The 16462-nt window shown below is 35.8% G+C and overlaps 1 protein-coding gene across 2 annotated transcripts in view; it reads right to left on the bottom strand.

Moving 5' to 3' along the window:
- Positions 1-16462, bottom strand: part of ITGAV (integrin subunit alpha V) — a 64972-nt gene that overhangs the window by 5970 nt on the left and 42540 nt on the right. For both annotated transcript variants that reach the window (XM_087730536.1, XM_087730535.1), the window contains exons 17-29: positions 15530-15684; positions 13870-14007; positions 13055-13122; positions 11715-11862; positions 10457-10549; positions 9347-9426; positions 7048-7128; positions 5894-5999; positions 4797-4955; positions 3259-3372; positions 1396-1509; positions 1196-1303; positions 10-132 (exon numbers count right to left, since the gene is read on the bottom strand). In XM_087730536.1, the coding sequence (XP_087586662.1) occupies positions 10-132; positions 1196-1303; positions 1396-1509; positions 3259-3372; positions 4797-4955; positions 5894-5999; positions 7048-7128; positions 9347-9426; positions 10457-10549; positions 11715-11862; positions 13055-13122; positions 13870-14007; positions 15530-15684 (1487 nt within the window). The remainder of the gene's footprint in view (positions 1-9; positions 133-1195; positions 1304-1395; positions 1510-3258; positions 3373-4796; positions 4956-5893; positions 6000-7047; positions 7129-9346; positions 9427-10456; positions 10550-11714; positions 11863-13054; positions 13123-13869; positions 14008-15529; positions 15685-16462) is intronic.

The following is a 16462-nucleotide window of genomic DNA, read 5'->3' as shown; positions in this document are numbered from 1 at the left end:
AGTACTTACCCTGTACATTACAAACACTAGAACAGCCAAGAGCAATAATCCTGCTAGGACAGCCAAAATTATAACCCACACTGGCACAGGCATAGGCTGTGGTTGAATGCCCCATGTAATATTTGTAGTAACCTAATAGAAAAACACAATAAATTACACTTTGCACAGCAGTGACATGCCGAGGCCATTCATGCAGTTGAAGTCTTGTATATCTTTATTCTATAGTGTTTCAAATAATCTTAATCCATCATAAATTACTTTTTCTCTCCAAGGTGAGTAAACCGGTATAGATTAATAGTGACACAAAGGTTTCATTGACCCAAATTGAATAAGATTTTAAATTTAAATAAAAACAGGACTTTGAGGGTTTGGGTTTTCTTTTTTTTTTTGGTTTGGTTTTGGTTTTTTGCAATCAGTGATACCACAGCAACATGTATTCTGTAATGCTTGATGATTTTCAGTAAAACTACAGAAATCTGGAAATATTTGGGAATTAGAGAAAAATAATTCAGAGCTTTTCCTTTTTTTCTTAAAAGGCAGTATTCCTTGAAACAAAAATCAGCTCCACAAGGCTTAGGAGAGAAAAAAACAGTTAATAATAGGCATTAAAAACCATATTAAAAAATAAATCAATCACAATCCTTTTCAACCCCTTTCTTAAGATCTTTTATGCTATAGTACCTACCAAAAACTTCTAATTTGGCAGCCCAACTAAATGGCCTGTATCTTCCTTTCTTTCTGCACCCTGTCTCCTTTCTCTTTGAAACCCTCTAGGGCACAGATGGTCTTTTTGTTCCACATTCACGTAGTACTTCATATAATATAATAAAGGTCCATTATTCAAGCTCTAAGTGCTACTACAGTAGAAGACAATTTTCAAGTACAATATTTCTCTTAACAAGAATGGCTTAAAAACATTAAGGACATCTTAAAAACATTAGGACTGTTCACCATCTTTTTCTTCATTTTCAGTTAAGTCTTTAAAGCTGCAAATATTGTTAACTCTAGTTTTAGGACAAAAAAATTTTGTTTTGCCCTCCATTGTATGTGCATAACTGAAATTAATGTATAAATCAAATATCTGATAAAATTACAATTAGACCAAGCCACAAAAAAGCTACTCAACAATCACTGGTTTTGTATTAATTTCAAAGTAATTATGTATGGTAACTCAAGCTGGATGTAAATGACTTACTACTGTAGAATTGTGGATATCTTCAAAGGAAAGGTTCTTATAAGGGAACTCTATAACATTGAAAGAAGCAGATGATTTGAGAGAATAGGAGTGATTCTGATTTTCTTTCTGTATAAGAAAAAACAGAATTAGTATTGCACGTGGATACAAAAGCCACTATTTTTGTTTCAGAAGCAGGGACAGAATATTCAGTCACTCACATTCATGAAAGTTTGCATCCAAAGGCGTGATTTTAAATACAATATTGCACTCTTTCCCCTTTCCAGGTGGCCAACTTGACAGACTATCTTTAAACAATCAGCAGTTCCACAGCCCTGCATATAAAAATAGGAAGGATATTCCAAATATGAAAATATTTGAAAAGTCGTTAATGGCATTACTTTACTCATATCCATACTTTATTGTCCTCTTTTCCTGGCAAAGCACCATAAACCATTCAAATATATTAAATAACCTCCAGTACTGAATAATTACTTATAGGGTCCCATAAGTTTGCATTCAGAAAAATATTATGTGAGCCACTTGGATCCCAAATGTGAAACAGCTGGCAGTAGCTTTAAGATATGTACTTACTTTTTCCTATATATACATATGTAGGAAAAAAAATGTTGGGGGGTGGCGGGGCGCAGTTTCTGGTCAATTCATATTACCATCCTCCACAGGTTTTTTGATAGGAAAACCCATGACAATTAACTGCACTTGGTGCCCACAAAATACACTTTGTTGCATTCAGCGGAAGTCTTCAAACTTGACTAACTTAATCTATAAGCCATACTTAGGACTACAGAAGTTAAACTGGCCTTTCTCAACCACATTTCCATTAAAATCCATTTGATAATAGTGATGCTAAACCACCAGTATTTCAAGAAGAAAGCACAGCAAGACAAGGCTTCATTTTATAATTGTGATTTTAGCTGTACTATAGATAAAAGCACTGTATAGTGTAGGTACATCTGCAGCGTAAGTACAACTCAGTGAAATTATTATGAATACTGGATATTAGTCTCTGAGGTGAAATCCTGCCAAGTCATTGGGAAGATATGGCAAAACCCAAGCCCTTTAAAAACAAACCAAACCACCAAACAAAAAACCCACAAAATCCCAAAAACCCCACAAAATCCCAAAAACCCCACAAAATCCCAAAAACCCCACAAAATCCCAAAAACCCCACAAAATCCCAAAAAAACCCACAAAATCCCAAAAAACCCACCACCACACCCTTCAGAACTGCATTTATAGATACTGAAGAATATTTGTAGCTTATATCTAAAAAAATAAAGTAACATTTCTCACCATAAAATAAGGAATTAATTCCTATTTTCACTTTCTTTGCTCAGCCCTTTTTTTGTCTTCTCCAAAGCCTAAACACTTCTGGAATCAAGGTTGTACTGCCTTAGTCCCATTGGTCCACCCTAAACTCCCAAGCATTTCTCTCAGCTGCCTGCCCATTCTCCCTTGCCCAAAGCAGGGACAGGTTCATTTCTGCAAGCCCAGTTACAAAGACAGTGATACGGTAATAAATTTACTTCATATTACAGATTATTTTCAATCTTGTTTAGGAAGGGCAGGTCCTCCACGTGTCTGACTACAGAATGTCTACTGATGAGCTAGGAAACGTGTTGTTAAATCAGTTGTAATTTGTAGCAACGATACGACTGCAGCACTCACCTGCTTCCTCTCAGTCATCCTATTTTACCAGCCTTCCTCCTCTGAAGTACTGATTTTCAAATTCAGAGAACAGCACAGTATAGAAGACTGACACTGAATGAAGTGCCCAACTTGACCTTTGTTTTTAAGGGCTTAAAACATAACAGCACAAAACCACAGGCATATGCCTCATTGGCTGACTACCCTCAGGAAAACTGATGCACACTGAAAAAACCAAACAAACAAAAAAAACCAAACCAAAAGCGCTCCAAAGCATGTGACTTTTTTGTCTGTTAACTGTTTAAATACAGAACATGGATTTTCTGAAGTGGTTCTTCATCTGATGGAGCTTTCATTTCCATCTTCGTTTTAAGAAAACTGAAAATATTATCAATATATCAATGCTGAGAGCTTACCAAAGTATGCACGTCTCCTTCAATGGCAGTTACATCCCTTCGACTGATGCGATGATCACGATTATCTTCCCTGCTAAGTGTTTCATTCTTCTCATCATCTTTAGAAGCAGAAATCTAGGATACACCAAGGAAACCCAAATAATAAATAATTCTTGCATTTAGATATTTGCAGACTTCAAAGTTAAGGTCAAGAAAATATATAACTCATCAGGTTTCTCTCTTTCTATCCTAGCTGTTCTTCAGAACCTGGCTTTACCTACAGCTGTAATTAAAATGTTACTCCTGCCTTTTCTAGATCACTGATGCAAATTTCTACTAAGAACCAACACAGAGCCTTAATTCTTCTTCAACTTAAAAGTTTTTTATGTATAGACAAAAAAAACAAACCTCTTAGACTGCAACAAATAATTCAATTTTGCAGTCTTTTATTAAAGATTTTTCCTCAACATTTCAGTTTTTAACTCTGAAAAAATAGCATTAGTATGGTACTGATGTACCACATACCACTGTATATGTGTACACATGACAACTTTTTTATGAGGGGCTTGAAAAAGTTTACAGTATGTTTCATAAATTATTTCAGTAATCCCTTAGAAATTCCCTATGTAAAATTGCAAATTTACATATGGGACTAGGCAGAGCTATGCTACTTGTCCTCTACATAACAAATTTACATGAGAAAACTTACAAGGGAGTTGTAAAAAATACATTATTACAAATGGTATAGCAAAAGTGCAGGAAATTTGTATTTATATATATTCACTAAAATTGTTTTCTGATATCAAAGATAGATGAGTATTCTTTGTTGTTCTATACACTGAATATCTTCTCTTAGTGTTTTTATACATATGTTTGCTTGAATTCTTTTAGAACTAATATACTGATTTATACTACTTGTTCTAAATTGTCTTAGAATTCAGCTCTCTACTGCCAAACTTGCTGGTTATCTGGTGTTTCTTTGTCTAGTCTGACCTAGAAAAAAGGAGTTTCTTCTGCTCTGTGCTCTGCAAACTGCATGTTTTGCTGGCAGTTATAGCATACTTTTAAGCCCCCTGAAACACTCCTGTTGACCTCTGTGGCATTTGGATGAGGGCCTAGATAAATAAGCCAGTAATAGAAAAAACAGTGCCATTTTCTTCCAAGAAATAAAACCCAGAAAATTTACATAAACAGCCCAGAAGCATCTGGAATATTTTTGTTCATGACCATTCAATATCATTCGATTGCTTTGGACTTAGAACTCATACAGGACCATCTTCAAGGAGAAATAAAAAAAAGGCAAACCAAAAAAGAACCAACTAAAAACCTAGAAAGAAACAAGACACGTTTATCTTTGGGTTGACAATCTATTGTCTACCTTTTATTTCATCTGCTATATACATCGACAAGCAATATCAAACAGTGCAGTCTTGCTCCTCAGCAACAGATGAAACTTAGACAGTGTTAGATATTCTCAGGGATCTGGGTATTTTGAGTGTGTTTCCGAAACAAACGAACATACTTCATTCCACTCAAACAAAAGGAAAAGTCCCACTTACCTTAATTTTCAATGGATTGATTTCCATATCAGAAGTGCAGTTCATGGGACCATCAATTTCATACTGAACAATATACAACAGTGTGTAGTTTTTATATTTGTAAGGCCACTGCAGAGTCAACATCACCTTGCTGAATGCACTTGGGCCGTTGTTTCTCAGCTGATCATGAAAATAAAGTTAACAAATGTAAAAAACCCCAATGCTGCCTTCTTCGTTAATGTGCATATAGCTGTTATTTTATATTTGAGCCGTAAATGATACTGCTGCTACCCCTACCCCCAACCACTTAGGGCAGTAGCATCAACAACTTACCTGAAAATGGTAAACTTCAGTCCCTCAACAGGCAAAACTTAAAATTAGTTCTGTAATTTGATAAAAATTACTTTGAAGAAAAGCTAAATGGCGTTAGGTTTTTTGCCTTCAAGAAATGTATTTTTTTTTTCCTTGAAAAAAGGGGGTTTTTTGGTAGTCTGTTGCATGAATCACAGCCACTGTACGTGTCTCAGCCAAGATACACTGAACACAGATACATGCACCCGTAAATTTTGTTAGATAAATGGTCTTGAGTTCTAGAACAACTTTTAACTATTCGTATTCACACAGCCCTCTCAGTAAGATTTGTTTAATTAAACAATCTAGATTAAAGCTGTGATCATTCTTTTAAGGAAATTTTAAATACTTAAAATTTTTCAAGGCAAAAGACTTTACAATAATAATTCAGAACAGTTAGAATACAAATGAGGATACTGAATAATTTACAGCCATGAGTCATTTTCTGAGTTCAAGTTACTTCAGATGTTTTATCTAGATTTCAAAGGGCTAGAAAATAAAATATGTGTAATAATGTAAAAAAAAAAATCAGCCTCTTCTACTGGCCACTCTTCTATATGGCCACTCCTGTTACACCAATTGCAGGTATTCCAACCCTTCTTGCAGATACCAATTATTGACCCAGCATTAGAAAAAAATAAAATCTTTCTTTCCATGCAAGAACAAGATGAAGAAAAAAAAATTATAATTTACTCCAGAGAAAAGCTACACCAAAAGATTTCTTTTATCACAGAACTCTGTAATTGAAATGAGTAGTAATTGCATACCTCATAGATATGCTGAACTAGAGGCCCAATATCATCTTCTGTTTCTGGATTCTCCTTCGGCTGCCAGTTTGCAATAGGAAGGAATATGTGATCAGGAGACGACACACTAAACAGCAGAGCAAACAAATCGTTACTATAAAGTACAAAACGATAAACGCAGTTCTCCAGAACATCTCAAAAAAATCAACACGCTTAAAATACAATCTCCAATTTTTCATTCTCTGTATATAAAACCAGAAAGAACAGAGGTTGAGTGGCTTGCATAGTAAATATTCAGTTTTCTTCTCTATGTGAAAAGATGAACCTTGTATTTCAAAACATTCTTTTCCTGTCCTAAACTTTGGATTCATCCTACATCATCCAGTAAACCATTAACAGAATTAAGATACATACATGTCATCCAAAAAACACAAAGTGTGAAACAGTTCAATAATGCAAACTATTGATAGTGTAGAGACTTATCAGTACAGTCATAAGAATAATTCAGCATGCACTGAAAACAGTGAAGCTAGCAATAATGCTTTTCAGTTGTGCCATCCCCCGCACCTCTCGGATATTAGATCACAATAATGAACGTAGTGGCAATTTTTAAAAATTGTGACTCAAGAATCTGAGTTAAGTGGCTAAGCAAGAGGATTATATCCCTTTTAGGTGTGAAATATAGATTTCTGGTAAGCAGAAGTAACAGAGGTAATAGAGTCATTACAATAGTAATGCAATGCATAAGACTGAAGAAGGTGAGGGGCATTGCAACCTTAGCTTCAATAGGATTTTCAACTGTTGTTGAAAAAAAGGATTCAGGGGGTTTCAGATGAAAACCCAGTCAGTTTGTGGAGGAGGAAAATGACCTGGAGAAACATGTGAACCTGCAAAAACGATGGGTGATTGTTTTGTCTCCTCTTCTTCTAAAAAACACTCTAGTAACAGAGGCACAACATTCCTTTTTGGAATTCATTCTGTAATTATTTAGAATTATTTAAGATCTGAAAGTCCAAAGAGTGGCTAGAGAGAACCATATTTTCTTTATGATTAAAAATTCCCTAAGGCTTCCTGAAAACTTATGCAGACCTGAAGGAAAGCTCATTGGCTATAAAGAAGCAAACATGCAAAGCTCATTTGAGAAAGATGTTTATTAAAATAGTATCAATGCTTACCCTCTAATTTCAACAGCTGCTAAAATAGCAAGGTCAGCCTGATAGAATGCTACCGGACTTAGATTGTCATACAGGTTGGAACTGCAGAGAAAATAAAAGTTAATTTCTTAAATGAAATAAGCTAAGTATTAAAAAAAAACCAAACCACCAAAATCAACAACTTAAAATAACTGTATGTAACATCATAACATGATTCCTGAGCCACTGTAGGAAAGCACATTTACTAAAGCTATGGAGCAGATTCCAGCAAGTTCTCACTTAAATGCATGACAGTCCCACCCTCAGCACAGTTTGGAGGTCCCTCAGGAGGGAGAAGTCAAGAAAGGACACAAAGCTAATGCTGACTCTCTTCCTTAGCTGCCGCACATATGAAAATTCAAATGCCAGCGCTGTGGGATAACATCAACTATACAGCTAGCAGAGCCTTACGTTCCACTTTTTTGCTCAGGGACTTGTTGGCCTCAAACTAGTCCCAGGGCAGAAAAGTATGCTAGGGCTACTTTTGCCTACCCCTCTTCACAGTGTTTAAAACAGTAAATGAATATAGTTAACATCCCATTCCTACACTTCAGATACACCAAGAGGTGACAGATATTAATGCATTCATACATAGTCATTCATACATAAAATTTCTTTGGACTTTCTTTGTAAACAGAGAAAAAGAAATACAGAGAACACTCCTATTCCCCTCCAAAGTGGAGCTGGGAACAGAATCCTGATTAGATACACCTGATTATTCTGTCTACCTAACTAAACAATTTCATTTAGAAAGATCTTCTTAAATTCTCTAATTATTCTTCACTGCTGCCGTAATCAAAAATACATGCACCAGCATTTTCTTCCCAACCTGTAAATACCTCATTCTTTCAGAGACCAGAGTTGTTCTGCTAGGAATTGCACCAGCTTTGGAAATCTAGCTTTGTGAGTTTAAGACAACTAATACGATCTTTAAAACCTCTTCAAGATAATACCTTGATAATGCCTGTCATTATGAGCTGTGATTACCATGTTCGATTGCATCACTTGTTCTTGCATTCAGAAATGGTGTAAGGAAATTCCTTCCATAAAAGGTGTAAAATGTTACAGGAACTTCCCTTCTCTTCCATCAGAAGAGAAGCATGACTTAAGCAACCTCACTGACTGTTTTTTCTCCCAGTAAAAGGTAGTTAGTGACCGCTGTTAGCCTAAGGAAGAAAACAGACACCCCCCAGAGAAGATCTCTTTCTGCAAAGAAGAACTGGAGTCACATGCCACTGGCACAGCTTACTAGCTGATGGAGAAGAGGGGAAAAAAAGAATTGAACAGACAGCAATGTGAGATCAGAGAGAGATTTAATGCTGCCAAGGCCTTTGATCAGTATGACAAACCACTGTATCATTAAAATAGAATGGCAGGTTTAAACTTATTTAACTCTAGCAGACGAAAATACATATGTGGATGAGAATAATTTATTGGCTACATTAAAAAAAAAAATGAAGACCTTAAATGGAAAAAAAAAACCAAAAACCTTTTGGTCCACCATGGGGAAAATAAGCAGCTGTATTTGTACCGTCCATTAAGCAACATAAAACTGTACTGGGTAAAGAGATTCCTATTGATCACATGTCCAAATCTTAAATATCATCTCCAGTAGGTATAAATTCAGATTTATATAACATGTTTATATGAAAGTGCTGTGCTCATCTTATAATTAACAGGAACACTACTGTTTTGTTCCATTTAATTTTTAGAGTCTCTTATGCTGGCTACTGTAAAACACTTAAAATGGTTCACTGCATGTTGCTTCTGCTCAGATCATCACATGCATTACCTTTTCTGAAAGCCTTATACCTCTCATCCTCAAAATACATAAAATTTGAAATTCCGGCTTTACATCAGAAGGAATTCAGAGTTCAAACATCAGTTTTAAAACAGGGCTAGAAACCCAAAGACGCAAGTCATTCTGTGGCACTACACAAGTGTCAAGAGATCACAATAGTGTGCAGGTACAAAAATACAAAAGGTTTTCTTGAAACACTTTAAATGGTTTTGTTCCTCATTAGTAGTATTTCACTTGTGCCATGGCCTGTCTAAAAGCTATAAGCAAAAGAAACTGCATTCAAAGAGAAAACTGGGTTTTCTTACATTTTTTCCTCTATTTTAGAAAATATAATTCATCAAGAAGACGTGATTATTTTTTAAACAATTAGAAGGCAAAGACTAGAGAATTAGTCCAGAGTGAAACTAACTGCTTCGTTCACAGTCAGTTTACTTTGCATGTTGTCTACCAGGTGAGGTACATACTCATAGATTTCCGTACCTTCGGATTTGCAAGTCAAACTTCACAGAGGTATCCATTTCAGACTGCTGGTGCACGCTGAAACGCAGGCCAGCTAATAGCTTTAGAAAAAAATCACCATGGTTCAGTGGAAACACAATAAAATACATGATAAAAGCTTCTTAATACTATTATACTACAACGAAACTGCTTGAGGCTTGTGGTCGTTAAGAGAAAACACACAGAGAATTGGCAATTAAAACTTGTCCAGTTCATCAAGGCTAGAAATGTACCACCCTCTCTGTAGACTTCAGCCGATGCATCACTGCCACAAAATAGAAATGTAAGGTTTACATCATGCTCACCCCCCTTGCTTCAGCCATTTATACACATAACTAAGCCTCCCTATGTGTTGCAATAAGTACTGTAGTCTGAAGAACAGGGCACACTTTAATGATTCTGAATTCAGTTCCCAAGGTTTGTTCTAAGTCAGTGCATGATAGTTGCTTCAACATCTGTACAGCTCGCCTTGATATACTTTGAAAGACTTTGGAAACAGCATTTATTCATCTACACAACATGTCTCTTGGAAGAAAGCACCAAAGTGTTTATAATTGTAACTGATTTTCACTTATTATGTCATATCATCTTAATATCTGCCAGGTCCCACTAACAGTCTTTTAATTCTTCCAATTTCAGCTATATTTGGTGGAAGGGCGGAGGTCTCAACTAGACAAAACTCCCTCTCAAACTTCACAAAACTAGGCAGAAGAGAGAAGCCCTATTAAGTTTCCACTAAGAGAAAGATGTGTTATGAGCTAGCTCTTTATTATATACTAAAAAATACCTATCAGATAAGTCTAAAGTCAAACTCATGAGGGACCAGAGTTCATTAATTCCACTGTTCAATGAACTACTCCTTTGAGTTGCATCATAAAACTCATTAACACTCCTTTCAGCCTTTAATTTAGGTGAAAAGTTGAAACCAATTACCACTGAACTAACCGAACATGTGGGCAGCTAAATGTCAGCCAGATCTAATCTTAAATTCCTGTGAGTAAACATCCTGCCCAGACACCACTGTGATTAAGAAAAATGCTAATTGCACTCCTGTTTGAGCTACCAGACACCTGCTGTTGGACCAAACCTTACCTTAGTCCCTGCTTTCATGGGATTTCCCAGGTCACAAACTACCATGCGAGTTTGATTCTCTGTTTTAAATGCACATGACAGTCTTGCTAAAGCCTGCAATAAACCAGAAAAAAAATCTTAAGAAATGTCATTCTTTATATCTAGACACCTGGCTGAAAGTCTGGAGAAAAGTTCTAGACATGCGGCGTTAATTTTAGTATCATTTCTCAGTCCTAACACAGTCAAGCACTAGAATTAAATAAAATCTGAGTATGAAAGTCTCCATGGAGACAAATATTTTTGATACAAGACAGATGCTCTTTCCAAGGTTATAAAAAGAGAAATTCAATACTCTCATATTGGGTAGCCCTGATTATTTTTGTGACCTAAAACATTTCTCCATGTGATTCTTTAAAACCTATGTGAAGAAACTTTGGCAATTGGGCAACTCTCCATAGGAAAATAAAGATTGGAAGGCAAAATAACATAAATACTTACTAGCTTACTCAAAAAGAGGTCTTGGAGCTATCAGATTTTGCATAAATCTACATCACAAAGCTCTAGAGTAGCAGAGGCAAACTGGAGAACCAAACCAAGGTGTGGTCCAACATATATAAAGGATGCAGTATCAAAGTTAGAATCCTTTGATATAGGGGAAAAATTGTTTTCCCCTTAACATTCTGCAGCTTTACAGATATGTTGATTGATCATAGATCATACCAAATAAAAACAAGGATGAAGAAAATCTGAAAGTACATTACTTATATATAGCTATAAAGGGCTAAAACAAAATTTGGACTATACCCACGTGTCTTCAAAGAAACAGAAGTTATACAGACATTTTATAATACAAGGGAACGTCAGGATAACTGACACCCAAGGCTTTGAACATACTTAGGTGGAAGAGAGTAGTAATACTTAACATCACTTTTTGCCTCATGGGTGCCCAGCTCTTTACCTAGCACATGACATGCTAAGTCTAAATTTTAATAAATCAACAAGGGCACTGTTCAAACAAAGACTTGTAGCAGATAAACTCTGCGCGTCAAGCTCCATCACACAGACGATTCTCCTTTGTTGCTAGCAGTAGGCTCTTAAACTGGAACCATCCAGCCAGGTGTTACATAGCCTTGGAGCTTGGAAGAACCTTATCATTTTTTCAGTGCTTTGCTTTAAGATTGAAGCATAAAAAATACCACTGACGGACACTCTCCCACCGACTTCCATAGCAGCACCTGAAATACGACTACTCAAAGAGGAAAGATAGCTGGAATTTTACCTCATTGTTACGAACAACACCGATGAAATCTGCTTGGGGCGGAACGACGACAAAGAGTTCTGCTTCGTAGGCTCCTTCCCCTTGATTCTGAGCACTGACAATTAGTGTCAAGGGATTGTCATCACCAATATAGATCTGCTTCTGATCACTACAAAAAACAAGTGTAAAAATGAGCTCTGCATTCAGGTTTTAAAGTATATTGAACTGGTTGAACTTACAGAAAAAAGAGACATTCTGAAATTGCACAAAGACATTAGAGAATCTAGAGGCAGTACCTATACTTCAGGAATATCAGGAGAGCTCTACACTATGTTTAAAACAAAAACACGTCTGTAACAACAAAAACAGAGCAAATATTACATTCTGTTTTGTAAGAATCTTTTTTTATAAAATTTACAATAAACCACAAAACCGCCGTCACCTTTTTTTAACAAAGAACAAAGAATTATGAACAGCTAAATCATTGTGTACATTTTGAATTACATGCCTACTTAGCAGAGATACAAGGATAAATTTATAACAAAACTTGATGGAAGGCTCAACTACAGAATACAGCCAAGACCTCTGTAATACATTTGTTCCAGATACAAAAAGAATATCTTGCCAAATAAGGTATTTTTGTTTCACCAACTACAAGGAAACCTAACTGTACCTGCACTAATGTAAAATGTTTCTGAAGCATTTGCATTAATTAGTATGTTTGTGAACTGTACTATCTAGGTACATGTGCATATGCTATAGCTCTGCACTAAGGGCATAAAAAAAAAAAAACAACAAACAGATAACATAATTTATGAGTAGAGATAATACACTAAGAACGGCTTTTGGGCATACAAAGCACAAAAAGCCCAGACTCATGAAAGAATTATCAGTTAAAACTTGTTTCTTTTTTTACAGGTTTAATAAAAGATATTACCAATACCAACAATTTTGTCATACATGTGACAGAGCCCTACTCCACCCCTTGCTGGATAAAATCATGCCTGTTCACATCTTCATGTGTCTATCTTAAATAACAGAACAGTTAACAGCTAACACTGGTTTATGCTTCCTATGCATGTCCAGCTTAGCAAATACACAAGTAAATACTGTGTACTTGTAGTGGGGGCCAGGGTGGGGCAGTGGTGTGTGCTCTCCGTGTATTACATGCTAAAGACATTAGGTTACAAAGCAGAAAATAGGGTTTCCTTAAAACAAATAAGCATGAGTTTAGATTGTATACACTGAGGAGCCCTACTTATTTCAATACGTCCTTTTAACAAAAGTATTACAAGCTCTTGAAGTTTAGAATTCAAGTAGGGAAGTTACTTTTCCCTGTAGTAGTTTTCTCATGTATTTACCTTTCTACTGAAACCTCCAGCTTTGGTTTGCAGATATTATCATCACCACAATCCAGCAGAATATGTGCCTATGCAAAAATCAAACGCATATTGTAATAATTCCTGCATCTAACACACATTTCCAATAATACTGTGTCACCACCAAATAAAAAAATTTCTAAATAGATTGTTACGAGATATCTTCATCGCATTAGTCTCAGAAGAGAACAAATGAGTTTTTATATAGCGGGGACACTCATCCCTCACAAATGAGGATGCCTCATCCTGCCACGCTGCAGTTCTAGGACTGATGTCTACGTATCTTAATCCTCTTTCCATTCTTTGAACAATCTCTTCATCTTGAGTTGCATCTCCACTATCCTCTTTACAAACAAGTGTAAAAATTTGTATAAAGTGCGGAAATAGAAAAAACATGCTTATTACCTTAAGAGAACTATAGGGATAAACATAATATACATAGAGCAGCATAGTATGAGCAATGGATGAAACACTCCAATACTTCAAGATTAACACCTTCAATACTACTCTAACTGCTTTTCTCCAGAAAACTGTTAATTAGTATACGTGAAAAAGAAGTCCAGCACTAAGGAATAAGGTGTCAAAAAAGGAATTTGACACAGAGAGAAGGAAAAAAAGGAGAAGACAAACATACAATAACCACCAATATTTCCATAATTCAAAGACTAAAGCCTAGATGTATATTTTGGTATCTTAATTTTTCAGAAGTCCTAAGGGGAACATACGTATTGAATAAGTATTGAAAGCCTAAAATACATTCTGAGTTCTCTTCATCGCAGATTGTGTAAGAAGTATACCTGTCTGCTCATATTAGCAGGAGTGAACTGGTTGAGGATAGGGTGCAATCCTGTTGCATCTGCAGCTGTTCTGTAATCCAGACGATATTCCATAAAAATAGTAATGGGAGTTAGTTTGTCTCTAAATTCAGATTCATCCTGAGGAAAACGAAGATTTGAATTACAATTAAAACATGTGAAGAAGAAAACAACAACAACAAAAATATTCTTCAGAAGTCTCTACAGGCAACAGTCATCCCAAGCGCAATACAAAGCAGCATTTTTATTTATTATGTTGTAGTAGGAATGAGGAAGCCAAAACAACATTAAAACTTCTGAGCTCTTTTCAAAGTAGAAGAATGCTTGTCAGAAAACTTGCAGTGTAAACTTTGAAGATGGACAATTTTAGTAGTAACATGCCTGTTTTACAAATGGAAAACCGGAGCATACAGAAGTATTAAGTCATAGAACTATAACAGTGAGGAGCCTAAAGGGCTATACAATCCTGTTCAGACAAAATTCAGTATGCTTCTACGATCCCTCACAGATGGACTTGTGATTTTTCCTTCCTAAAATTATTACTTTGTACTTGGAGTTGCCGACTTTCATATTGCTCATTTCAAATCATTCTGTTTATCCTGCCTTTCAGAGTACTTACAAACCATCTCTTAGCTTTATGTTAGCCACAGATTTTATCAGTATAAACTCTGAAAATTACTGACTCTAGAACACTGCACGATCTTACTTCAGAAGCTATCTGCTGTGGGCAGAAACCTGTTGATAACTCTTTCCCTTATAGTTTTCAACTGGTTTTGCATCCAATTTAAGGTAATTTCATATAGGTCATGTGCCATTACTTTCTTTATGAGAACGTCAGGTGGAAAAGTGTTAAAGCTTTACTAACCCTGAGACCTGGGATGTCTATTTCCACATATATATCTCCGACTCACAAGGCCAGTCAAAGAAAGGTATTACCTACCCTCCATGAATCCTGAATGATTACTAGCATTTTTATTGGTTTTGGTTTTTTTGAAGGAGGGAGAAAGTATTATTTATGTTTGATTTATAAGTACTCAGAGATAAATCTGAGCTGCATCTAACTTACATAGCTACACTTCCACATGTCCTTCCTCATTTCAGCCACTGTTTCTTCTACTGGGTTACACTTTTTAATGGTGTCAGCATCTGTCCACATTTGTGGGGACTAAAAAAGACTGAGAAAAAGCAAACTTAGTATTTCAGCCTTCTCTGTCTCCTCTGTTATTTGCTGATCTTTGCTTTTTAGTTACAGATCCGTATTTTCATTTATTCTTCTGCCTCCGAAGTAGAAGCACAACCTCTGCTTATTGACTTTCATGTTTCTTGGAAATGATAACTAATTTTGTGCCTAGATGACTTGTCCAAGAAGTCCATAACAAAGTTCAGAATTGAATTTTCAATCCATTTAGTGGCCAGGACTTTAGTCACAATAATATCCATCATTCATCCTCTGACAGCAGTGATAACCCAGGACAGACATACGGTTTTAGTAATTTTAGGTCTATCCATTGGGCATGAAGTTGCTCTAGCATTTTTTTTTCTTTTTCTTTTTTTTTTTTTTTAAAAAAAACACCTAACAAGAGGAACTTGTAATAGACAGTGCACCAAAAATTATTTGCCTAAAACGTAAATGGCTACTTACCCTCAAAAAGGCATCAAGTTCTTCACAATTCATTTTGCCCCCCTTTGTAATAGTCATATTCTTGGAGTGGCTAGGCTGTTTGCTGTGGAGAAAGAGAGCTCTCCTTATAGCTCCTTTCTGCTTAAGTTTATCCAACAGCAGCTCCACCTGGAAATCTGTCCAATCCAAAGCATTTCGGTTAGGGATATTTCATTCAATTAAACACAATCCAGATTCCCATCAGCAGTGGAGCTGAATGCTGATTTCAGCTACAATGAAAACCTAGTACTTGGAACTTTTAAAACTTCCAGTTCTTTCAATATAAAATCTCTTACTACATTAGTTCTCAATACAGTAACTAACAAACACTATTGTTGTCCTAAATTGGACCCTGCTTTTTCCTTAAAAATTGGAAACACAGAAGAGCACTGATACATTTGTAATTTATAATTCCTATAGAACTGCAAGAAAAGTTAAATTCTTGTTTCCCCCCAGAAAATTTTAAAGCAATCTTGCACATAACACTTATATTAAGCTGTATTGCTAATCTATTTACTTCACATATTTGATATAGATAATGACATTTAAAATATGTAACAGCTATTTATATGAATCTTCACAGATCATACCATCTCTAGACATGCCATACAAAAATAAGGAAAAGCTTTTCTAATCAGTAGACAAAACCTGATTGTAGCAGGCCATCTGCCACTCTACAAAATCTCTAAGAGACAACTTAAAAACCTGTTTGAAACAATCTTTTCCTGACTCTGATCCAGAGAATCTGATGCAAAAATCAGTAGTATCAACCAGAAGTTCATGGTTTCAACAGAAATGTGAGAAGTCCCTTATAGCTTGTCTATATTTTTCAGGCCTAACGATGCACATACTCGAATATTCTTGTCTAAAATTCCCCTCAATGAGAGCTGATCTCAATTCTGTAAAATAAAAAGG

Source organism: Nipponia nippon, unplaced genomic scaffold (assembly GCF_047370975.1).
Source record: "Nipponia nippon isolate SJK-2023a ecotype South Korea unplaced genomic scaffold, ASM4737097v1 scaffold_5, whole genome shotgun sequence".
In the NCBI taxonomy this organism is placed as follows: domain Eukaryota; kingdom Metazoa; phylum Chordata; class Aves; order Pelecaniformes; family Threskiornithidae; genus Nipponia; species Nipponia nippon.
The sequence above is the reverse complement of the archived record's forward strand: the minus strand, read 5'-3'. Positions and strand labels throughout refer to the sequence as shown.